We start from the raw sequence: 25930 nt of genomic DNA on the forward strand, positions 1-25930 counted from the left end.
CAGTGGGTTAAAGCCTCTGCCTTCATCTCAGGTCATGATCCCAGGGTCCTGGGATCGAGCCCTGCATCAGGCTCTCTGCTCAGCAGGGAGCCTGCTTCCCCCTCTCTCTCTGCCTGCCTCTCTTGCCAACTTGTGATCTCTGTCTGTCAAATAAAAAAATAAAATCTTAAAAAAAAAATGTATGACTAGAGAGAATAAAATTAAGAGGTTATGTGGTCTCCCTTTTAAAAAATAACTCATCAAAAGATAAGGCCTTTTCCTTACTCTTGTAAGTGAAAAATTAGACCCAAGTTAAGAATTTGCAAATATGACTTAATGGAGAATAATCAGTTTGTATGACATAGTGGTTATTTAGCCGCTTCAAAATCCAGAGTATTATTTACTGTTCTTTCTCTCCTCCCTCCCTTTCTCTCTCTCTCTCTCTCTTCCCCCACCCCACCATCTCTCTCTCTCTCTGTTCCCTTTTTGTCTCTCTCTCCTCCTCTCTCTTTTTATTCTGAAATGAGCATTATTCTGAAATGAGAGCTCCCTTGTATTTTTTCTTGCAAAGATATCCCTTTAAAAAAAACCTTTAATTTTATCACCTTGGAAGTGTTTCGTGTTTCCAGGGCAGAGAGAGTGAGTGGTTTCTGAACTGAGAGCAAATGAAGGGGTTAATCCTGGGCTTGGCTGAGTGTCAGTGAAACTTTTTTTCTGGCTCTGCTCCGGGTTTCCCCTTGAAGGGATTTCCCTCCGCCTCCAGGCCTCTGCAAGGAGACCCTTTATAAAGAGCAGACTTTCCATTTCACTCCTCACTGAGCCTCCCTGGCTTTAGGGGCTAAAAGCTCTTTCAGGACACTTTCAGGTGGGACAGAAAGAAGGGGTTGGGGACCCCTGTGTTCTCATCACAGCAGAAACGAAAAATGCCTGGGAAGATGGTCGTGATCTTTGGAGCCTCAAATGTTCTTTGGATGGTGTTTACTGTTTGTAAGTTCTTTTCTTTGATCTGTTCCAAATGCTCACATTCCATTTCAGCTCTGATTTTGGCTTCAGTCAGTTGTGCAATGGGAGTGAAGAAAGGCACTAGGATTTTTAAGAAGTGGGAAAACCATTTACTGTAACATGTAATATGCTAGGGAACATGGCTCTGTACCATGGTATTATCATAGTTGGAGCTATAAAGAATGTTTTTCGGATACCTTTTTCCAGTGTCAAATAAATAATTGGATTCTATCTCTACTGAGGTCTATCGCTTCAGTTTCCTGTACTTGATAATGAGCTTAAACTTAGCAAATATCAAAACAACTTTCATAAACGGGCATCAAGGTCAGGACTGAGAGTTCTCCATGATTCCAACACCTTTGGCAGCGACGCCTATGTTTTTTGGCCGCCTTGTAGTTAGTTCAAAATTTAGGAAAGAGATCAGCCAGACTGTATTCTGGACATTATACTAGAACAGAGCAAAGGGAGTGGAATACTAAACAAAGTTCACTTTTCTCTTTTTGTCCTCACAGCTCAAGCTTTTAAAATGGAAATCTTCCCTGAACACAGAGTTATTGCTCAGATCGGTGATGTCATTTCACTGACTTGCCGTACAACGGGCTGTGAGCCCCCGTCTTTCTCCTGGAGAACCCAAATAGACAGTCCGCTGAATGGGAAGGTGAGAAATGAGGGGAACAACTCCACGTTGACCATGGATCCTGTTAGTTTCAACAATGAACATGCTTACGTGTGCACAGCAACTTGTGGATCTAAGAAACTGGAAAAAGGGATTCAGGTGGAGATCTACTGTGAGTACTTTGAAGGATCTTTGATTTTCCTCTTAATTTTGCTTTTAAAGTAAGTTTTTTTAGAAAGAATGTTTTTAAAAGAAAAAAAAATTAAAGGCTATTCATGTCCAGCTTCTTGACTAGAGGACATACTGCTCCGGGAGCGTTAAGACCACTAGCATTAGAAAAGGAATACAAACTTTGCCTTTGTTTCTAACTCTGCCACAAACATAGTGACCATAGGTAAGACTCAACCTCTCAAGGCTTTTCTTTTCTTGGCCATAAAATGAAGATCTCTGAAGTTTCTTAATCTTCTTTTCCAAAAATTTCTATTTGATTATATCCTTACATGTTTACTTTGTCATATGTCTAAATATTTTATGACTTCCATTCTTTGGGGATTTTCCACTTACTTATTCTTATGCAATTTCATATAAACAGCCTAAGTAGGAGATCTATAATTGAGTAATAGGCTTCTGTTGAAGAGTTTTCCCTTAGACAGAAGGAAAGTATCTACAAACATTCCACTCATTTGACTTTGGTACCGATAAATTTAGGAGGGTTGTTTTTGGTTTTGGTGCCATTAAGCCTTAATGCTCAACCACTCTTCCTCATGAATGTTCATGAACATCCCTAGTTTGCCATTCTACCAAAATGCATGCATTCTTGACCCAGCATATAAAGTTAGCAAGAGGAGTAAAGAACCACCTGAAATAAAAATCTTGCCTTTGGTTACTGATGACTACTCTTTCAGAAAAACAAAACAAAATGAAACAAACCCTGAAATCCTTTATGACCATCTCTTCATGAAGACCCCATTTGATTATCTTATAATTATTTTAGTTCCCATCTGCTATGGGGGAGCTCAGCTTTGCCCGGCATCCGTAATTGATTCTCCAATAAGCCCCATGTGCTGTTAATGCGTCCTGAGAAACCGTGCCTGGCCCGCTGCTTTCAATTATGCCGGTTGTATGTGCATAGTTCGTCTGTGCAGCCCCCTGAGCTCCTTGAAAGTCCCCTTATGTAAATACAGGGAAAAGTAGCAAGTTCTCATATTACCTTACAGCAAACTACGCAGATTATGGGCACATTTTTTACAGAATATGAGAGGTAGAAATTATTGGTGGAAAAATTAAAAATACTGTTTGTTTTTTGTTTCACGTAGCAAAGCATTTCCATTTCCTTTGCCTTTGCTTTCATGTATCAAACAGTTGAAGACTTAAAAAAAAGAGAAATAAAGACCCTTCTGGCTTTAATTATCTTTCCTGAGTTTTTTCTTTAAGAATATCTGTCTCTCGTTACGTTTAACGAGCCTGTCTCTGTTCCACATTTGATTGTAATATTCTTTAGAGCTGGGACTTTGTGTTATTATTGTGCAGAGTCCTGAGTCCAGCCAATATGTTACCATCTTGACAGTTTGTAGTGAAAAGGTAACCCTTGCAAAGGAAGCAATGGCTGACTTAGATCGAACGTTCCCTGTTCCTTTGGCACTGGAAGGTTCAAGTGGAGTGCTAGTTCAGACGCTGAGTCAGGCATTGCGGGAGTCAAATCTCCTTTCCAGAATTTGTAGATTGCGCAGGTGTACCCATGCAATGATATTCTGAGCCTCAGTTTCCTTATCTGTAAAGTGGATGTATCTCGCCCAAAGATTAGAGAATGTGATATAATGTAAATCTTCAGTGGCAGTACAAAATAATAGAAATCCTGAGTGAAATCCCGGACTTGCCATTTATTAGCTGTGTGACTTTGGCGAGTTATGCAAATGTGCTAATTCTATGTTTTCATATCTGTGAAATGTGCTATGTCTTAGAGTTACAATAAAATTATTTATATTTAAGGAATAGCACAGTGACAGGCACATATATGTATTTAATAAACATTAATTTCTTCTCCCTTCTTTTACTCTTAATATGCAAACCTTAGTACATGTAGGATCAGTGTTGAAGAACTCCCTTAAAGGTGATTGACTCTGATTGGTGAACCCACCCAAAACTATTAAAGGTTATTTGAACAGTGAATTAAGACTGTATCCACAGAAACATTAGACTTGGCTTGCATTGCATTGAATCAGTAAAAGACCTTGTGTTACATGAACAGAAAGCCTTCTCATGTGTATTTATTTGTTTGACCTTTGCAGCTTTCCCTAAGGACCCAGAGATCCATCTGAGTGGCCCCCTAGAACTTGGAAAGCCAGTCACAGTCACGTGTATGGTCCCTGATGTTTACCCATTTGACAGGCTGGAGGTAAATTTGATGAAGGACAATAAGCTCTTAAAGAATCAGGAATTCCTAGAGCCTATGGAAAGGAAGTCCCTGGACACCAAGAGTTTGGCGGTAACCTTCATTCCTACCAATGAGGATATTGGGAAAGCTCTTGTTTGCCAAGCGAAATTAAACATTGATGAATTTGACTTTGAACCCAAAGAAAGGGAGACTACAAAAAAACTGCAAGTCTACAGTAAGTATTTGTGTGATAGAGTCTAGTCTCTGTGGGAATTTAGCTAAAGCCAGGAAGGCATTTGTTTATAGTTTTTACTCCATTTTTATTCATCGAGAACATAGTATTTGTCAACAGCATAATTCAATGAAAAGAGCACAGCATTTGGGTTGAGAAGACTTCTGGCTCCATGTGAACTTGGGTCACTTAATTTCCTTATTTTCCAATCTATCAAAGGGGAATGCTAATACCAGCTGACTTGGTAGCAGGAAGTGGGCTCAAATGAGATGTTTTTAAACACCTCTTATTTTTGCAAACTCTTATAATATGCTGTGAAATATTAAGTTATAGAAATTTCACAAGGCGAGCACTTGTTCTCTGTGTGCGTGTGTTGTGTGTGCACACGCTCACGGGCTCATCTGCATGTACGTGTGCTCACGCATACCCATGTGCACTGGGAGGGAGAGTAGGGATGAGGCTTGATTACCTCCACATTCCCTGAGACTGCGGGGAGATTTGACGCAGGCTTGTAGTCCCAGAACTGTGTGGGAGTGGACACACTCTACTCCATTCTAGACCAAAACACTGTGTTCTGCTTTGGACACTACATTTCAAAGGAGTATTGCCAACTATATAGCATGTTTAGCTGAAACGGAATGAGATGGAAAGCCTTTAATCAATATTTTGAAAAGCATAGTCAAGATAAGGGGTATTTTTCCTGGAGAATACAAAACTTGGAAAAGAGAACTATCATTAAGTATTTGAAAGACAGTCATGTGGAGAAGGGATTTGATTTATTCTGTAACAGCAGAGGACTGAACTATGGCCAATGTGTGGAATTTGTTTACAAAGAGGAAGGTTTCAGTTCAATTGTTCTAATGATTAGAGCTGTCCCCAAATCAAATGGACTATTTTGTAAGGCAGCAATTCCCTCAACCAAAAGTGCTGAAGCCAACTTAAATGAGCACTTGGCAAGGGTGCTTCTCTTGGTAGAAGACGACTTCTACCTTATCTGGGAGATTGAACCACATTACTCTAAAGTAATGTAGCAATTTTCTTAATTTCTGAGTTTCTATGGCCATCTGAAAACACCAAACATCAAAAAAAGTATCTCTTGGGGCACCTGGGTGGCCCAGTGGGTTAAGCCTCTGCCTTTGGCTCAGGTCATGATCTCAGGGTCCTGGGATCCAGCCCCAGAGATCCCTGAGCAGGATCTCTGCTCAGCAGGGAGCCTACCCCAACCCACCCCACTCCACCCCCCACCTCCCCCCGCCTGCCTCTCTGCCTACTAGAGATCCCTGTCTGTCAAATAAATAACTGAAATCTTAAAAAAAAAAAAAAGTAACTCACTTAGATTAGTCAGAAATTGGATTAACTGATTTTTAGGACCCCACAATACTGATTTTATATTAATTTAACAGAGTAAGTTTGTCAACTTTGTGAAAGCATATGAATACAGCCTGCTAGAGAAATACCTTATCCTTGTTGGATCAAGATGATGTCTAGCAGTTACTAATCTTGGGTCCTGCCTTTTCAGTCTCACCCAAGAACACAGTTATCTCTGTGAGTCCCTCCACGAAGCTGCAAGAAGGTGGTTCTGTGACAATGACATGTTCCAGTGAGGGTTTCCCAGCCCCACAGATTTTCTGGAGCAAAAAATTAGATAATGGGAATGTACAGCTCCTTTCCGGGAATGCAACTCTGACTTTAATTGCCATGAGGATAGAAGATTCTGGAATTTATGTGTGTGAAGGAGTCAATCAGGTCGGAAAAGATGGGAAAGAGGTGGAATTAATTGTTCAAGGTAAGTAGACTGTGAGAAAGGAATGATAAAGGTGCTGTAACTGGGGTTTGCGCAGTAGGGAAACAACTTCAATGCCTACATTACTTCCTTAAGTTTTACTGATGACCCATGTGATGTCATTTCCTTTAGCACAATTGTATATTCATCTTACTCAGACCTCTCAGAAGTCTTTCCTCCCAGGGAATAAATGGCTCTGCATTTCTCTTTTCCATCTCTCACCATTCCTTCCCTGCTTCATCCTCTGGCTTTCTCTTTTCCTTCTACCCCCTGAATGTTAGTATTCTCAGGTTACCACATCTGTCCTCATCTCCACTCTGGACTCCCAGTATTTGGGCTACTATATGCTGCTTATCCCCAAATTCATGTTCTCCTTCCATATCACCAAACCTGTCATTTCTTCCTCAAAAAGATCCTTAGAATTTGTCCTCAGTTTTTCAACCCCCTTGCCATTGCCTTAGTTTATCATCTCTGACTTAAACTCTTGTAAGATGTTTTAAAATAACAGCATTCACTGACCACCAGCTATATGCCAGGCACTTTATATATGTTAGCTGTAATCTTCAAGAAATAACTAAAGAGTAAGTGTTTTATACTCATTTTACAGATGAGAGTGTATTGTCTCACGGAAATGAATAATGGCTCCTACAGATCTTATACCTCATACTTGCTTGGAATTCTACTTTCCACTTTATATATGTTGTCTTGTTAGTCTTTACCACTACCTTATGAGGTAAATAAAAACACGAGTTCAGCATCCTGCATACTTTTCCTAGAGTCAAGTCGCTCACTAGGGGTATTTACTATGATTTTAAAACAGGCACATTTTAATCAAAACTCTATGACTTTTCAACTAAATAACTAATTGTCTTCAAAGGGTCATCCTGCTCTCATTCTATCCGCAAGATAATCAATCTTACGCAATGCTATCAGAGTATATACCTTAAACAAAAAAGTGCTCATTATATATGACTTCAACCAAACCCTAATTGCATGTAATTTAAAATGTGCATTTCTTAAAATAACTCTTCATGATTTGGTCAGAAACTACTTTTGTAGCTTTGTTGGTGTCCCTGTACCTCTGTCCATGTTGCTCCTTCTGCCTGGAGTGCCCTTCCTTTACCTGGTAAAGCCTTAGCCATCCCTCAAGACAAAGCTCATGTTAGCCTTCCAATTCCAGATTGTATTAAGCAAAGCTGGGCATTCCTCCCTTTGTCTACACTCAACCCTTCTTATCGAAGTTTGTGTACTTCTGTTTAGTTCAACACATATTAATCAAGAGCCCTTGTCCAAGAATCCAAGAATTATGTTTGGCACTATGGAGGCAGACATGAAAAGTTATGGCGACTACCCTTTAAGAGTTTACAATATAGGGAGGAAGGACAGACGTGTAAGCAGATAATTTAAATATACTTTAGTAAGAACCAAAATAATGTATCTATTTAAATATGTCTTTTCATTAACTTACAAGTGCCTTAAAGTCAAGAACTGTGCATATGTGTGCTTTAATATTTGGGTGTTTACCACAAAAATAGGTGCCCAGTAAATACTGATTGCATAAATTGCAAACATGAGCAACACAAAATTTTAGAATACAAAAACATAGGGCTTAAATTTAGATGGTTAAAACAATAAAAGTGAGACTCACCATCAGTAGATTAACTCAGATGGGTGTTAGCTTACCATTCTCAAGAGACCAGGAAAGTATTAACCTAATAAAGGCATGGGAGACTAATCACCCATCCTGGATAACTTCACCCCATAATAAAATAGATCCCAGTTCAGTGTGGAAAGGAAATGCATTCTGGGATTCAAGAGGGCTGTTTTGAATTTTGCATCATGGGACACTAACAACCTTAGGTACTGAAGAGAGAATTGAACTTTGAAAGGACCTTTCAGGTACTTAAGAATTACTTTACAGGGACCTCGGGTTTGCCTGGTAACACACGCAGCCATTGGAAAATATGATTTGAGGGCTCTTCACAGGCAGGAATTGGGTCTGTTTTCAAGTTCCCCATTCCCACACTAGCATATAGGAAATGATCTCTCTTTTTCAATAAGAGCATATCGGTTCATTGAGATAATTTGAGGAAAGCCTTCTTTGGAACATTCTACAATGTCACAGTGAGACAAACCAAAGAGAAAAACAACTTCTCCTGGCACAGATGAGAAACCTGTAAAATGTGATGTACTTGCATTTCTTATATGTGGAGATTTCTTTCCTCCACCTCAAGTCTGCTATTTGGGGGAACGATTTTAGTGATTTTCTGTGACGTCTCATCTGTCCCTTTCAGGGTTGCCCAATCATTCCCAGTTTCTTCAGGGAACAGGGAGTGGAGATTTGAAATTCCCTTTTTTCCCCAGACAGAAAGCATCCCGAAGCAGCCTGTGGGTCCAGCAAGGACGGCCTTGGCAGCCAAAGAGCTCCTCTGGATAATTTGAGACTTAGCAGTTTGCTCTCCTATCTCAGTTTTCAACCCATGAATTAATTGAAAGTATTTTTGTATTGCATCAGACAAATTTCAGGGGTGACTTGTGTATCATTTTCATGTTTAGATTTTGACTTTACTTTCGGTGTGATTCTGTGTGCTTTCAATGGCATAACTTTATATTTTTGGCCCAGAGACTCTAAGCTCTGGTCCATTATGGGTATTGGATCTAATCGGAAGATATATTTCTGTAACTTTTTTCACAACCTCTCTTAGATCTTCCTTTATCTCCACATGAGGATGACTTGATTTAGTTGTTCAAGCAACTGAAAAGCTGGGATCACAAATCAGACCCACCTGGCTTCAAGTCCTAATATTGCCACTTGCAAACTAGATAAAATTATTAGCATTTCTGAGCCTAAATTTCCATAAGGAGAAAGAGGCCAAGGAGGGTGATGGGAGAAGAAGGAAGAGGATGAGGAAAACAAAAAGAAGAAGCAGGAGAAAGTAAAAGAGAAGAATTAAGTTATGAGGATTAGATGAGATAATTAATACATGCAAACTGGTTTACATAATGCTTACACACTGGAACCTCTTTTTTTTTTTAATATAATTTTTTATTTTTTATAAACATATATTTTTATCCCCAGGGGTACAGGTCTGTGAATCACCAGGTTTACACACTTCACAGCACTCACCAAAACACATACCCTCCCCAATGTCCATAATCCCACCCCCTTCTCCCAAACCCCCTCCCCCCAACAACCCTCAGTTTGTTTTGTGAGATTAAGAGTCACTTATGGTTTGTCTCCCTCCCAATCCCATCTTGTTTCATTTATTCTTCTCCTACCCACTTAAGCCCCCATGCTGCATCACCACTTCCTCATATCAGGGAGATCATATGATAGTTGTCTTTCTCTGCTTGACTTATTTCGCTAAGCATGATATGCTCTAGTTCCATCCATGTTGTCGCAAATGGCAAGATTTCATTTCTTTTGATGGCTGCATAGTATTCCATTGTGTATATATACCACATCTTCTTGATCCATTCATCTGTTGATGGACATCTAGGTTCTTTCCATAGTTTGGCTATTGTGGACATTGCTGCTATAAACATTCGAGTACACGTGCCCCTTCGGATCACTATGTTTGTATCTTTAGGGTAAATGCCCAATAGTGCAATTGCTGGGTCATAGGGCAGTTCTATTTTCAACATTTTGAGGAACCTCCATGCTGTTTTCCAGAGAGGTTGCACCAGCTTGCATTCCCACCAACAGTGTAGGAGGGTTCCCCTTTCTCCGCATCCTCGCCAGCATCTGTCATTTCCTGACTTGTTGATTTTAGCCATTCTGACTGGTGTGAGGTGATATCGCATTGTGGTTTTGATTTGTATTTCCCTGATGCCGAGTGATATGGAGCACTTTTTCATGTGTCTATTGGCCATCTGGATGTCTTCTTTGCAGAAATGTCTGCTCATGTCCTCTGCCCATTTCTTGATTGGATTATTTGTTCTTTGGGTGTTGAGTTTGCTAAGTTCTTTATAGATTCTGGACACTAGTCCTTTATCTGATATGTCGATTGCAAATATCTTCTCCCATTCTGTCAGTTGTCTTTTGATTTTGTGAACTGTTTCCTTTGCTGTGCAAAAGCTTTTGATCACACTGGAACCTCTTAAGTTGTTGGAGCTGTTTCCACTCTTAGAGGGATTTGATAAACTACCGTTGAGCAGAGACTGAATTATTGTCATGAAAAGATGCCAGCTTCTGTCCTGACAGGTTTTGATCCACATTCATTCTGTTAAATGAATGAGTCAATGAACTCTTGTGGGTTTGTTCCTTAAAAACATCTCTCTGGGCAGTCCCAAGGTGGAAAGGAGTAATTTCTTCTTGGCACAGATGTTAGCTTGAAAAGAGATGGGGGTGGGGAGGAAGACCATATATTGCAATGTGGTGAAGGAAGAAAAAAAAACTCATCTTCTCTTTGTCTTGTTCTTTTTCCTCCAGAGAAACCATTCATTGTTGAGATCTCCCCCGGACCCCAAGTTATCGCTCAGATTGGAGACTCAGTTGTGTTGACATGTGGTGTCACAGGCTGCGAGTCCCCATCTTTCTCTTGGAGAACGCAGATAGACAGCCCTCTGAGTGGGCAGGTGAAGACTGAAGGGAGCAAGTCCACGCTGACACTGAGCCCTGTGAGTTTTGAGAATGAACATTCTTACCTGTGCACTGTGACCTGTGGCCGGAAGAAACTGGAAAAGAGAATTAGTGTGGACCTCTACTGTAAGTGCTCTCCAGAATTGTTTGCTGTTTTTATCCCCTCGGTTTTATTGAAAGAAACAGAATGCAAGTCTGTGATACACGGTGATATCCATGTTTTTAGAAAGGGAAGTTTGCCTTGGGAATTGTTCCTGAATATTTGAACCAGAATTTTCTGATACAAATTAATGGACCCAAATCTTAAGTATATATTACATACATACACAGCACCCACAGTCCTTAGTTTGCATCTTGTCCATGCTCTGCCATCATGCACTTGAACACACTACACGTTCACTGCTTCCCATCCCTCTGTGTGTACAGGGGCTGTTCAGAAGTAGTAGTGAGCAAGGAAAGGGAGTCAGTGCCCGTTCGATGACTGGAGAGGGATTACTACCGCTCAGCTATTTGAACAGAGGGTGAGGCCCCAGGCTACTGTTTTGAAGGTACATTTGGGAAGCTGATTGGCAGGATGGGGGGGAAAAATGAGGCAAAAATGAAAACAGGTAGTTATATTGGCCCCAGGGGATGGACAGTGACAGCTTCTCAGGTGGAAAGCAGAACCAGACATCAGTACTAGACCTTCACCTTGATGACGCTGCATACACCTGCTGTACTTTTTCTTGCTGTGCCTGTCACCTTAATAAAAATCATTTACAACCTCGAATCTATATGAATTTGACATTGCTGGAATTCCTCTGCTGTGATGAATGAATGACAAAATATGCAAAGTGACCTGAAAATGGATTACTTTAGAAGGCTACTCTGCCTTGTTTTAGTCAGCAGATTTCAAGAGAAAATAGAACATTTGCTACCAGAAAACCTGCCCAAACTTGTGTTACCCATCAGGATTTTGTTCAGCATGAGTTAGAGTATGTCTGTGGAGGGATTTGAATCTCTCAAAGTAAGGGTAAATTTTATTGTGTTAACATATTACCCAGAATCCAGCATCTGCTGATGTAGGCACATTCCCAACAGAAATGAGAACCAGAGGTACAGCCTTATTGCAATATGGAAATATTTGAAAATTTAACAACATTTTGTTGAAGGAGAAAAAATTTTGGCATTGCTTTTATTCTTGATAACCATTTTAGTCTTATCTTTATTGGTTTGCATAAGACATACTATAATTATTTAGAATCTAAATCTCACAGTTTCTTGTTAACTACAAATATTGTCTGAGAAATATTTAAGATTTTCTGTCTAAGCCTGGCCATTGGAAACTAAAATGTCTAAATTGAGAACTGCCCTATGGCTCTTATTTGAAACCATGCCTGGGTTCTGAGCTCAGAGAAATATGGGTTCTAATCGCAACTGATCAGTCACTTGATAGATACAATACCTAATGAGAGTCTCTGAGCTTCTATAAGGTTTATAAGTTTTTCTACCTACAAAGTAAGTTAAATGAAACCCATTTTATCAGGCTGATTAGAAGACTGAGATAATGCATATTAAAAGAGCAATACATCATGGGAAATATTTAAAACATTTGAAATATATAGTTGCTAAATAAGATTGTGGAAACTCATGTTCTTTCCATAAGACCAGTTCATGGGTGTCAGACTGCATCACTAAGAAGAGAAAAATAGGAAGTATATTTATTTCTTGAATGATTCATGATTAAGTATTTTTGTTGATAGCATTTATATTTAGTATCATAAATATGTAGGCTTAATTTCATTATTTATGTATTGGTGATCATTCTATCCCAAGTGAGTTAAAACTATCATTTTGAGGCCTTTGCATTTAATAGAGATTAGTTCCATTTTTCCTTTGAATGTTTACATATAAACATCATTTATCATGATATTTGCAGCATTCCCTAGAGATCCAGAGATTGAGATGAGTGGTCTACTAGTGAGTGGAAATCCAGTCACTGTGAGCTGTGAGGTTCCTAATGTGTATCCTTCTGACCGGCTGGAGATTGAATTATTTAAGGGGGAGAGTGTCATAGAGAGTAAAACCTTTCTGGAGGACATGGACAGGAAATCTCTGGAGACTAAGAGTTTGGATATGACCTTCATCCCCACCACTGAAGATACTGGAAAAGTTCTTGTTTGTCTGGCTCAGTTACGCGTTGGTGAAATGGAATTTGAACCCAAACAAAGGCAGAGTACACAGATGCTTCATGTTAACGGTAAGTACATGAGTGATGTAGCCACAACTTAATATGGATTTCTTAGGTTTGTCAGGCTATAGTTAAAATGAGGTTAAGAGCTAAAACTTCTGTGGAAAAAAAAAAGTAACTTGGGAGGAAATTTTAAAATAATTATTATAGTAAACCACTCCTAACACTTAAAACAATAATCATCTACTAGCTGATGATTCCATGAATTGGCAATTCTAGAAGGGGTCAGATGGGCAGTTCATCTCCTCACTGTGGTATCAGATGAACTCACCCATTCATTTTCAGTCAATTGGCAGGTTAGGGGGGGATGACTTGTCACAGATGGACTCATTCCTATATCTGGAACATTCTTGGGGGTTTCTGGGCCTCCCTTTCTCCATGTGTTGTTTCCCCCTGAAGGAAGGTGGAATAGGTTTTGTCACCAGAGTGCAGCATTTCAGAGAGGTGACAATGAAAGCAGGCTCGAGCTTGGAAGTCCTACAGCGTTACTTCTTTCATATTATATTGGTCACAATGAGTCAACAGACCAGCCAAGATTAGAGAGCTGGAAAAATAAACTCCACCTTCTCACAGGGGGTTCAAATAATTTTTGGTCATGTTTAATGTACCATAAATGTCTATGTATACTATCAATGATCATCCATTCTTTGGTAGTAAAAGACTCTCTACAGAACTTATTTCTATTAGAAAACATCCATGATGTGTTCGCATTCTACTCTCTATCATTCTGTCTGCTTAAGTAAATGGGGACAGAAGCCTTCCTTTGGTAAAGCTAATAAACTGTTAATAAGTTTATTAATAAACATTAATAAACTGTTCTAATCCATTGATTTCATAGTTCAGTTCTGGAACATTATTAAGACTTTTGGAACTCAGGGTATAAAGGGTCAAACTTAACAAGTGTTCCTACTTTTTCAGTTGCACCCAGGGATACAACCATCTTGGTCAGCCCCTCCTCCATCCTGGAGGAAGGTAGTTCTGTGAATATGACGTGCTCTAGCAATGGCCTCCCAGCTCCAAAAATCCTGTGGAGCAGGCAGCTAAGTAATGGGGATCTACAGCCTCTTTCTGAGAATTCAACTCTTACCTTAACTTCTACCAAAATGGACGATTCTGGTATTTATGTGTGTGAAGGGATTAACCAGGCTGGCATAAGCAGAAAAGAAGTCGAATTAATTATCCAAGGTAAGTAAAATGTGATTAATGAGTTACTATTGCCAGTATTATTTTAGTTGTTGCTGGGTTTGAACAAAGTCCTCCGTGGAACTAAAATTTTTATTAAAAACATAGATTGAGGGTTTTGAAGAGCTCCTGATGTTTCCTACACTTGGAAAGTTCCTGGAATGGTGCTTCTTCATAAACCATTCCACATCTCTTATCCTGAAATTCTTTAACCTCCAGTGGAATGCTAGCTGTGGGAACGGTGCCAGCAACTCGAGTTACACTTATGAGACTTGTGATTATGGTGTTGAAATAGGGATAGGATGAGAAATATATGTATATGGAAATTAGTCAGGATTAAAGCCACAATATCTGGCACAAGTGGACTCTGAGTGGTACTCTCACAAGCTACATGCTAGAATTTGCTTAGAAGCCTAAGAAGACATGGAAACCTTTTGTAAATTCTGAGGTTAAAAGTAGCAGTGTCTGTGCCTCAGGTTCATCAACTTGATGTCATCGAACCACTAGCATGGCTTCAGTTGTAAGATCCATACCCCTCTCCCCAGGACGGAGAGCCAAGACTGAAAACAAAACAATTTCTAGGTGACAAGTTAAATCCATAGGCTGTTTTGGGCAAAAGCATGAAGTGATATATTTGGATTTCTCCACCCTTGCCCTTTGGAGATTAAAAAAAAGTCCCCCCTCCCCCGGCCCTAGAGCTGTCCTATCCTCTCTTACCCCCTGGTATTATTTCCACTAAGGTATTAGTGATTTTCTTGCTACCTCATTTTAGTGATATTCGTATTTTCAGGAAACAACCTTGGAAGGGCAATGCACAACCTTAAAGAAATGTATATCATGGTTCTATAGCTGTGTTTGAGGGAAGAATCTCAAATCAAGTCACAAAAATAGATGAACTTAATGGGAATCTCACTTATAAAATGGCAATATGATACCTTCTGCCATGGGCGGTGTATTAATAGAGATGTTGCATATCAAATACTTAGCCCAGGGCCCACCGCTTAACAAATGGTAGTTATGGTTGTTAAGAATAGTAAGAAGGGGAAAAAAAGAAAAGAATAGTAAGAAAGCCATCTCTGCATAACTTGATCCAGGAAAATCCAACTCAAAACTCCGAAGCCTGTAAAGACCTTTATGCTTCAAAGAAAAACTTTGCACAACACTGTGACAGAAAGAAATGTTTTCTTTTTCCACATTTGAATTCTATTACTGTTTATCAACACGATTTTTTGATGAGTCTAGATAAAGAATTAGATTAGGGACATGAGAGAAATATAGACATATCTTCTCTTATTAAAAACACAATCATTTATAACAAACCAGTCAATCCTTGACTTCTTTACTTGCTCCTGTAAACATTTAATGCAAACAGTAAGCACAGATAGGTTCCTGACAGCTAATTGTTGCTGTCATTAAATTAATATGAAAGTGGTTTATATTTCACCCAATCAGAGGTGCCTTTTAAATTCTCTTTACAGTTGCTCCGAAAGACATACAACTTACAGCTTTTCCTTCTGAGAGTGTCAAGGAAGGAGACACTGTCATTATCTCCTGTACATGTGGAAATGTTCCAAAAACTTGGATAATCCTGAAGAAAAAAGCAGAGACGGGAGACACAGTGCTAAAGTCGAGAGATGGTGCATATACCATCCACAAGGTCCAGTTAGAGGATGCGGGAGTGTACGAATGTGAATCTAAAAATGAGGTTGGCTTGCAATTAAGAAGTTTAACCCTCGATGTTAAAGGTTAGTTAGTTTTTTTATTTTGTTTTTGATTATTTTTTTCTAATAGTCAGAGGTTTGATGGAATGTAAAGATTTTCTAGGATCAGGTGAGTGAGTTGGCAAAATGGAGTTGAATTCCATGTTGACTGTGGTTATTTCTCAGTGTTTCTTAAAATAATCATGCACAGCTGCCCTATCCCGTGGAGGTTAGCCAGGAAGTTGACATTAATCACTGGTGAGTACAGGATTCCCATTTGCTTTTCTTAAAGTTGACAATTCATCATCGGTCTCCGAAGTCTTGCATTTCCTAAGCGTTTAAACATACATTCAAGACCTTTCTCTGGAGGTTATAAGGAAACTAAAGAAGTAGGATTAACCCAAAGAAGAAAAAAGGCTTTACCCAGGCTCTTGTCCCTCCTACCACAAGAGAATTCTATTCTCTGAACATGGAGTAATTGCCTATTTTCCGGATTGACTCCTTTCAAGATGATAATTAGGAGAGACAATCTTGAAGCTGAACAACACTGAAGAATGTTTAGACTACAAAATTGCCTTCTTAAAATTCCAGACCCCTTGTCCATCCTACCCTATTCTGAGCAGGGGGTGGGTTGAGCAATGACATCAGCAAAGAAACTTTAGGGGCCCTTTATCTTCCTAACTCCTTTTGTGAATGCACAGTAGGATCTGTTGCTCTTATTGGTGTAAGCAGAGTATGTTAGCCTTCACTAATCAGTCTCCACACCTTGTGTGCTGATGAGTTCTCACTGTGTGTTGGGAACTACACCTGGAATGCAAACAAATGCAACTCTTGGAGCCCATGAACTTGGCTATCAGAGTTTGCAACCATGTGTCGGTGTAAAGAAAATCTGAACTCAGAAAACACGCAATTTTACTCATTTGGCCAAATTTCTCAACACTGCAAGCCTTACCATATGTTTTCTGTCTTCACAGTACCTCCTCAAAACATGACAATATTAATACACCCATCTAGAAATGTTAAGAAGGGGGAAATATCATGATTATATGTGAAACTTTTAGTCCACCCGTAGTGATTATCCTGAGAAGAGTTGATCTGGCCAATGAAATTACTGTGTTCAAAGAATGGAACACTTACCTTGTTTCATGCCACTCAAAATGATACTGGGGTGTCTATAATCACTGCTTCTAATGAGGTTGGGGATGAGATTGAGATCTCAGTTATGACTAGGCTGAAATTCATTCATTCCTAGTTCTTTCAATCTTTGATGCCTCTAGTCCCCTTTTAATTAAGTCTAGGCCGAGGAAATTGGACATCTAACATTTTTGTAATTCTGTTTGTAGTTAATGATTCTCTTTTAAAGATATATCAAAGCTTCTCTACTTTTTAAACTCTATCTCACACATTGCTATTTTTTAGTTACTTTATTAAATGAATAACTTACATATTTGCCATTTTCATTCATTACTTACATGAACTCTCAAAGCATTTTAGGCACTCCACTAAGAAATTCAGGCCCCCAAACTATGGCTTAAAATAATAGTAAATGAATGGAGACAAAAATTTACCATTTTTCCTTGCTTTTTTGAACTAGCTTACTTTGCTATTTAGCTGTGATTTTTTTTAATTATTTATTTTTAAAGATTTTTATTTATTAATTTGACAGAGAGAAATCACAAGTAGACGGAGAGGCAGCCAGAGAGAGAGAGGGAAGCAGGCTCCCTGCTGAGCAGAGAGCCTGATGCGGGACTTGATCCCAGGACCCTGAGATCATGACCTGAGCCAAAGGCAGCGGCTTAACCCACCGAGCCACCCAGGCGCCCTGATTTTTTTTTTTTTTTAAGATTTTTTAATTTATTTGACAGACAGAGATCACAAGTAGGCAGAGAGGCAGGCAGAGAGAGAAGGGAAGCAGGTTCCCTGCTAAGCAGAGATCCTGATGTGGGGCTCGATCCCAAGACCCTGAGATCATGACCTACGCCAAAGGCAGAGGTTTAACCCACTGAGCCACCCAGGCAACCTTATTTAGCTGAGTTTCAAAATTACTTTTATTTTTCTTTGTTTTGGCTTGAAAGTATTCCAATGATAGGAATGACTAGGAGTCTAGGATTTTCAGTGTTTATACAGCTAATAAAAAAATAGTGTTTGAAGATTGCCCTGGTAACCGACTCAGCAGCAAATTTGTGTTTGACTGCAGATGCCTGAAGGAAAAACTGAAGACAAAAGATAACATTTATTAAATTGAAAAGAAAACAATAGGAGTAGAAATACCATTGTCCAACATGTTGTCAATATTGATGCCTAATTGTAATTATGATAATGGACATCCATTAAAATATTATGTTTATACATTGACTAGTTCTACTCTGCTGAAGAAAGTAGAAAGATGAGGCAGTTATCATTATGTTTAGGGTTAAGTGTTTTTTTATTTTAATAATTTGAAAAAATTGACTTCCTCTCATCTTACCATCATGATCCTTTTCTATTTGGTTGATCTCCAGTGATTAGAAACTTCTAGATGGAATGTAGTCATTCCCAAAATCGATTTCTTCAAAAACAGAAAACATACATGCTACTTTAAGAAATTTAATACTTGTGAGGTCATACGATGCTGGGCAAACACAAATATAAATAGAGATGAGCCTCCAGTAAATGCCATGTTATCTTCCCCAGATCGTCTTATAAGGTTAAGATGGGTTTTTTTTTGTTGTTTTTTTAAATTTTTTTTTAAGGTTTTATTTATTTATTTGACAGAGAGAGATCACAAGTAGGCAGAGAGGCAGGCAGAGAGAGAGGAGGAAGCAGGCTCCCTGCAGAGCAGAGAGCCTCATGTGGGGCTCAATCCCAGGACCCTGGGATCATGACCTGAGCCGAAGGCAGAGGCTTTAACCCATTGAGCCACCCAGGTGCCCTAAGGTTAAAATGTTAAGTAATAGTGCACCTGTCAGATGATTTTTAGTAGATTGGAAAAATACTAATTTTAGTTCTGTAAACTTTTACCTTCTGTACCCAATTTACAGCTAAATGACAAAGTGACAGGATGCAGAAAGAAAACAAATGCATTACTTTTCAAAAAATATTTACTGGGGGTCAACTACTCCAAGCAATGAATCAGGTACTAGCTATTTGGTGGTGGACCAAAAAGAAAATTGATATATCATCTAATGTAATTTGTAGTCTGGAAGAGGAAAGAAAAGTTAATAGATAACCATACAAATAAATGTTTAATTACAAGCAGTGATAAGAGTTATGAGAAGAAAGTGTAGTGAGTTATGAAAGTATATCAGGGTTCCTAATTTAAGCTGGGAAAGATGTGGGTCAGAGAATGCCTCTGAGTAAGCAACACTTGAACTAAAATGTACTATCCAAAAAAACTTCAGTTTATCAAGAGATGATATAAATGCTGAAGAGACACCCTACTTCAGGGATACAAAATGTAAAATTTTGTATTTATCTCTGAAAGAGCTGTCAGCAAGAATTCTTTTTCTTACTATCCTATATGGTGTTTGACTATAATGGTTACACTGCAGGATTTTCTTGGAGAACTAATTAGTCATTTCAGTTCATGGTCAGCAGAGCCCTAGCTCTTTAGTGGATTTTTATATATTTATATATATATTTATATATATTATAAGACAGAGCAAATACTTTTCCCCAATTCTTGCTTTTGTAAATGAGCTCCAGAAAGTTGTGTCCTTGCTTCCATTCAACAATTGAACCTGATTCTATTTGGACCCAACTTTATGTAAGTCAACAGCTGTCATCTTTAGACTCATCATGACCATGGCAACTGCCAACTGATTATTTGGGTAATTCAGAGAAATATGCATTTTGGTTCTTGCTGGCCCTTATCACTGCTTTGATTCACTCCAATTTAGAGAAGTAGTTGTACTGTTAAAATAAAACATGTAACTATTACTATCAAAACACTTTTTGTACTAGACATTAATTACAACCGTTTTGTTGTTTTCCAGGAAGAGAAAATAACAAGGATTATTTTTCTCCTGAACTTCTTGTGCTCTATTGTGCATCTTCCTTAATAATACCGGCCATTGGAATGATCATCTACTTTGCTAGAAGAGCCAACATGAAGGGATCATATAGTCTCGTAGAGGCACAGAAATCAAAAGTGTAGCTAATGTTTGAAACGTTCAACTAGAGACACTATTTATCCATCCAAATGCTTAATACTGCTCATCATTCCACGAGGAAAACTAACTAAGAGTACAGACTTCCCTGAATGTAGTGAATGCTTGGAAAGAAATGGCTTCTTATGCCCCATGCTGGGAGCAAGAGGCCAAAGGAACACCTTCTGCCTGAAAAATAGGCACTACCATTGAGATGTGTTGACTGGAGCAGTTCCTTGATGTGTATATACAATAACATGATCTGTACATATGTAAAATAAAATTACGCCATTGCAAGATCACTTGGAATAGCAGCGTTCTGTAGTCAGATCTTCAAAATAATTCAACAGTGTTGCCTCGGCTGATATAAATGAATGCATCTTAAGAAAGATCATCATCTTAATATTGACTGGCAGCTAAACCTATGTCAACTTTTTAATATTTTATTTTCTTTAACAAAAATTTTATTTCTCTAAAGTTCATTGACAATAACTTCATGTTTTATATAGATGCTAAAGTTTATCTTTTTATAGGCAAGTAATAAACCAAGAAGGCACTGGGTTCACATTCAGGTACTACACACCTCAACCTATGGTATAAGGGTTGACTGGAATTCTCTGGATGGTACTAACATGGTACGGAGATGTTTTATGATTTTGTTTATCAGACATTTTTGTAGCTTTTCCAATGTGATCTAAAAATGCAACTTCTTTTGATTTTCTTTTGTAAATGTTTAGGTTTTGGTTTCGGTTTTTTGTTTTGTTTTGTTTTTTGTATAGTAAAGTGATAATACCTGGAATTGGAAGAATTGTGTGTTTATTTATTATAAACTGCCTCCTTTCACTGTGGTGTTTGAAATGCCAAGTTCCACAAGTAAAGAATTCAGGCCCGTAGAAATAATAAGCAGATACTTGAAGTGCGAACCTCAGAGTACTTTGATCAGAATCGACTTATGAGAACTTGATAAAAATTCAGATTTTTTAAGGCTACACTAACCTATTGAACTTAGATATCTTGTTTTGTGTCCTTGGCCTATGCAATTAAATTTATTTGCAATTAAATTTAAAAAATAGAAAACACAAGAGTGAAGGCAGATGAGTGTGTATACATCAAAGGGTTACAAATCAACACCTGTGTACATACCACTAAGATTGAAAGGTAAAGCATTTTTGCTTCCATCAGAGCCCGTCTTATCATCTTTGCAGAGAAGTCAAGTCAGTCTTTATCACTGCCAAGACAGGGCCTTCTGATTAATAAACAGCTATCTGTAAACCTTTTTCATTTTCCAGAATGTTGCCTGTTCATGACCTAAAATCTCACTGATCCCCAGCCTTTGTCAAAGTGGCCCAGGCCACTGATAAAATCCCTTTAGGAAGAGCTGGATTCTCTACTCCAGAAGTTCAATAATGATGTGGGGGAAAAGAGTGATTCTTTCTCCCCTAGAGACAGGAAGTTTTCCACCTCATTTCCTGATCTTGTTTAAAGGGAAGTAGCAAAATGAGATTGAAGACAGGTAAAGAAGACAGATCTTCTACCTGAGAGTAGGTGCCAGATCTTGGGGAAGAAGGGAATTTTCTGCCCTGGTTCCTGGTCTCTGAAGTGGGTATGATTTGTCTTGGACACTACTGCCAAATTTTTTTCTGATTGACTAGTGTTACAGTAAAGCATAGAAGCCACATACCAGAGCTTTCCGCCTCAAGTAGAAATCCTTCAGATTGTCTATAAATCTGAATGTGAAACCAACTCTTTCACTGGCCTAATATTCTAGGGGGAAAGAAGCAAACAGCTGATTTGGAGAGGTACATAAGCACTTTCAGGATCTTAGTAAACTTTCATTTCCCTCATAATGTTTCATAGTCTGATTGTTTCAGAAATAGGTTCAAATCTTGCTACTGACCTTTGGTAGTATTGGTTCTCAGCTACGTGTACACTTTTTTAATTTCGGAGACTGGCAAGTTGGCCATCTCTCTCTGACACTGTGATAATTAAGCCAAGACTAATTAACAGGTTGAAAAAAAAATCACAACAGTCCACATCTTCTGACCATACTATCATCTTTCCTGCTCTGGGTGAAGGGTATGGGGAAATTATGAATATGAGAATGACTGGGGAAGGTAACAGCTGGGGTCAATTACCTTATGCACTAAGGAGCTTTAGTTTCCTTAAACATAAAAAGAAGATTTTCTACCAGTAAATTTTAGGGTCCTTCTAGCTCTCAAGCACAATGGTTCTTTGAAAATTTACCCATGTCCTTTAGGTAATTTTTTTGTCACTTATTTTAGAGCATCCTTTCGCATTAAGTCAAACACAGATCTAGGGATCTTCTCACTATCTTTCACTTACTCAACTTTAACAGAACTGGAAAACCAAAAAAATCAAACGTTTAAATTAATCCCAACAATAGGAAGTAGTTTCTGCAAAGATTTCATAATAGCCACTCTTCCCTGCAAAGAGGAAAGGGACATTTATAATGTCTTTTGAAATACCTTTTATTTAGCTATAATGGTAATGAAAATTTCACTTCTGAAAAAAAAAATGTATGCAGTGGCTTTTCAAGCTTTGTTGCTATTAAAGAACCTGGTTTCTCTCAAAAGACTAATCTGTAAGACTTGTTTGAGAAAAGTGCGATGAATTGAATGGAATCAAACGTCTGGGTTTTTGAGTGAAGGACAATGCTATCTGGAGACAGTATGTTAATTGTTTTTAGTTCTTTTGTCACTAGTTAGGACTCTTGGGGGCTTTGTGAAGGAGAGCAGAAGTTGATTCAGTGGCTGAAAAAGCAAGGGTTCAGTCCTGAAAATGAATAAGAAGATGGCACTGACTTTGTGGGGCTAAGGGTAGAGGATGAATCGTTCCTATAATAAATTGTGTCGTGAAGAATTTCAACTAGCTTCCTCGAATGAAAGTTTCGGTCTGTGAAAAAGATGTTTAAAGTCACAGTTTGTAATTAAGAATGTTATTGCTGTCTCTCTTTAGTCCAAAAATGTGTGCAATTAATATTTATTCAATTACCAGGACGTTGAATACTATCAGGCTGAAAACCCAAAAGAAGTGGTATTAAATGCAGAACTTTGAATGCACGATAAAAATGAACGTTATCACTCTTGCTGGAGGCCATATTTACTAGTTAGAAATTTAAGAATAGTCACATGAAACCCACTGAAAAAGTAGCAGACTCAAGGAGTTGCTTTTTATGGGAGTTTCTATCACTGCTTTGTCAAGGTTTGTAGACATTTTCTATATTGTCATGAAAATCATTTTATGTTCCCAGGCAGAAAACTGAACTAACAAGTTCATTTTCCCTTGTGACAATCTCATAAGGGCCAGCTTCTCCTTATTGGTTTGAGTTCCTCTTATGGAAGCGGTCAAATCATCATAGAGTTAACCCTTAGTGTTACTCACTTGCATATTCTCTGTCAGTGTCCTGGCAGCATTTCCCAAACTCTCTTCATCATGGGAAGTCCATAAGGAACTCTTAAAATACACAGAGTCATGGACTCTATCCCAGACCGACTGCAATCAGAATCTCCAAGGACCTGAAAAATCCTAATTTTTAATGAATATCCCTGATGATTCTTATTTGGGAAATAGTCTTCCAATAAAACTATTTAGCTATTCAGTAGGTTTTCATCCCCAGAAAGCATTAACTGAGACTCGAATTTTGGAAGGGTTTCTGCTGTCTGCAACCATCTCTTCTCAGCTTTTTTGGAAAATTGGTCTATCATTCAAACACGTTTTCCCGTCTTCAGCCTCCTATCTCTACGAGCTTTTACTAGAGTCTACTCTCTTCCACCTTAAAACAAAACAAAACCTAACAAAAACTTTTTCTCAAGCCTGCACTTCCTGCTAGATACAGCCTTATTTCGCCTCTCTTTTCACAGCTAGATTCTAGAAGGAATAACCATTGAATGTACTGCTTCTCAATCACTGTGCGACAAACTCTTATCTAGCTTCTAAATCGGCCCCTACTAAAGTCAGTACTAATCCCTTAACTGATATAATGGAGATAATTTTGAAATATGAAGTCAGCATGTTTCCATTTCTGATGTTCTCTAATCAAAAGGAATTATCTCCTGCTTGTTTCAAGGCTTCCTCACTCACCCTTTCATTATCTGTGGAGGCAGTGAGAACCTAGGTGAGAAAGAAAGAAAAGAATCAAGGCTCAGTTTCACATTTCAAGCCAGGTTTATTTGAATCCATAGGAAGACCCTGGTTTTAGAAGTCAGGCTATGTAGAGAAAATAGAGTGCTTTCCTGCATTCCAAAAATTCCCCCTAACGCAGCAAGAGCTCACAGTGTGGAGAAGTCAGAAGTTGTGTGGTAAGCCCCATACACACAGTTGGGGAGAAAGCTGTCCTAGATTGAGAGAAGGAGCCAAGAAAGACAAAGGAATAGCAAGATCTTAGACATGAATGTCCTTGCCACTCTCTGCTGTGAGATCAAATGCAGGAGGATCACTGCTGCAGAATCACTCAAATAGGTGTGGGGGAACCAGGAAAGCATAGGACTATGATCTCCCTTCCCTGGAGATTGAAGCTTCTCAGAGAAGACCTGGGTTCAGCATTCTTTCATAAGGTGTGGTAGCAGAAGAGCAGCATTGGAAGAGAGGGCTGAGGAAATTAGTGAACCAGAAGTGGCCTAGAACCATAATTAAGGAGACACAATGTGTGGGGACATTAGGGCCAGACACAACAGTGGGTCTACAAGTCTCAGCAGTTAATAACACGATGCCTAAAAATGACAAGCAGAACTAGCAACACCAGCTACACAGAGAAGGGTAAAGTACATTCAGCAGACCTCTGGCCAGAAAGAACCAGCCAATGGCATGGGGACCACAAAACTCCCTATTGCCCCCATATGACATCTGAGAGGAGAACAAAGGGCAGCCTGAAAGGTTGAGTAAATATAAAACAATTTAAATTAAAAGGAAATGGTTTCAGTTATTAAACAAGTTTTTTATTTTCTGATATCAGGAGAAATGGTCACTCAAGGGCAAGAGTAAATCAGTATTAGATAATAAAGTTACTTTTTAAAATTTTTATGTTTATTTATTTATTTATTTATTTATTGACATATAATGTATTATTTGTCCCAGGGGTATAGATCTGTGAATCATCAGGCTTACACATTTCACAGCACTCACCCTAGCACATTTCCTCTGCAATGTCCAACACCCAGCCACCCTATCACTACCCCCTCACCCCCCAGCAACCCTCAGTTTGTTTCGTGAGATTAAGAGTTTCTTATGGTTTGTCTCCCTCCCGATCCCACCTTGTTTCATTTTTTCCCTTCCTACCCCCCATGATCATTGCCCTGCCTCTCAAATTCCTCACATCAGAGAGATAATATGATAATATTATCTGATTATCTGATTGACTTATTTCACTTAGCATAATACCTTCTAGTTCCATCCACATCATTGTAAATGGCAAGATTTTGGTTTTTTGATGGCTACATAGTATTCCATTGTATATATATACCATTTCTTCTTTATCCATTCATCTGTTGATGGACATCTAGGTTCTTTCCATAGTTCTGCTACTGTGGACATTGCTGCTTTAAACATTCTGGTACAGGTATTTTAAATACCTCATATAAGTGGAGTCATGTAGAATGTCTTTCTGTGATTGGCTTATTTCACTTCATACAATATTGCCAAGGCTCACTCATGTTGTCACCTATTGCAGGATTTCCTTCATTTTTAAGATTGAATAATATTGCAGTGCATGCATAAACCGCATTTTCCATATCCATACGTCTAGATAGTTTTGAAGATGCATGCATAGCCTCATTCAAAAACAGGAAGTTTAATGATTAACAGATTGGAAATTCTGGGAGATCTCTGAAAGACAAAAAACAAATAGACTTTAAAAAAATGTAATTTGGGCTGCTTATAATTATGCTATAGAAGGTTGAAGGAAACACGAAGGCCAGTAAAGGTAAAAATGTAAAATCTCAAATCTAAATACATATAGTAAAATTTTAGAACATTGTAATAGAAGGAAAATCCTCAGACCTTCCTTACAATGTTCTAAAATTTTACTATTTGAAGCATTCCACCCTCATTTAATTAGCACAATGCTATTATTTAAGTGTTATTATTATTCTCATTTTACAGATGAGG

At 38.5% G+C, this 25930-nt stretch overlaps 1 protein-coding gene across 1 annotated transcript; it reads left to right on the top strand.

Moving 5' to 3' along the window:
* The first annotated feature begins 785 nt into the window (after window positions 1–785).
* Window positions 786–20606, top strand: LOC132001193 (vascular cell adhesion protein 1). Its single transcript, XM_059375517.1, has 9 exons — window positions 786–966; window positions 1494–1769; window positions 3886–4206; window positions 5723–5989; window positions 10419–10694; window positions 12487–12807; window positions 13717–13983; window positions 15459–15725; window positions 19655–20606. Exons 1-9 carry the CDS (start codon window positions 903–905, stop codon window positions 19813–19815), a joined length of 2220 nt encoding a protein of 739 aa, XP_059231500.1. The 5' UTR covers window positions 786–902; the 3' UTR covers window positions 19816–20606.
* The last annotated feature ends 5324 nt before the right edge of the window (window positions 20607–25930 follow it).

The sequence above is a fragment of the Mustela nigripes genome, chromosome 14 (genome assembly GCF_022355385.1).
Source record: "Mustela nigripes isolate SB6536 chromosome 14, MUSNIG.SB6536, whole genome shotgun sequence".
Taxonomy (NCBI): Eukaryota; Metazoa; Chordata; class Mammalia; order Carnivora; family Mustelidae; genus Mustela; species Mustela nigripes.

Bases quoted from the DNA above. Each gene is read 5' to 3' on its own strand.
- LOC132001193 (XM_059375517.1), top strand. From the start codon at position 903: ATGCCTGGGAAGATGGTCGTGATCTTTGGAGCCTCAAATGTTCTTTGG. The intron at 967-1,493 runs GTAAGTTCTTTT...TTGTCCTCACAG, and splicing joins TTGGATGGTGTTTACTGTTT to CTCAAGCTTTTAAAATGGAA. The intron at 12,808-13,716 runs GTAAGTACATGA...CTACTTTTTCAG, and splicing joins ACAGATGCTTCATGTTAACG to TTGCACCCAGGGATACAACC.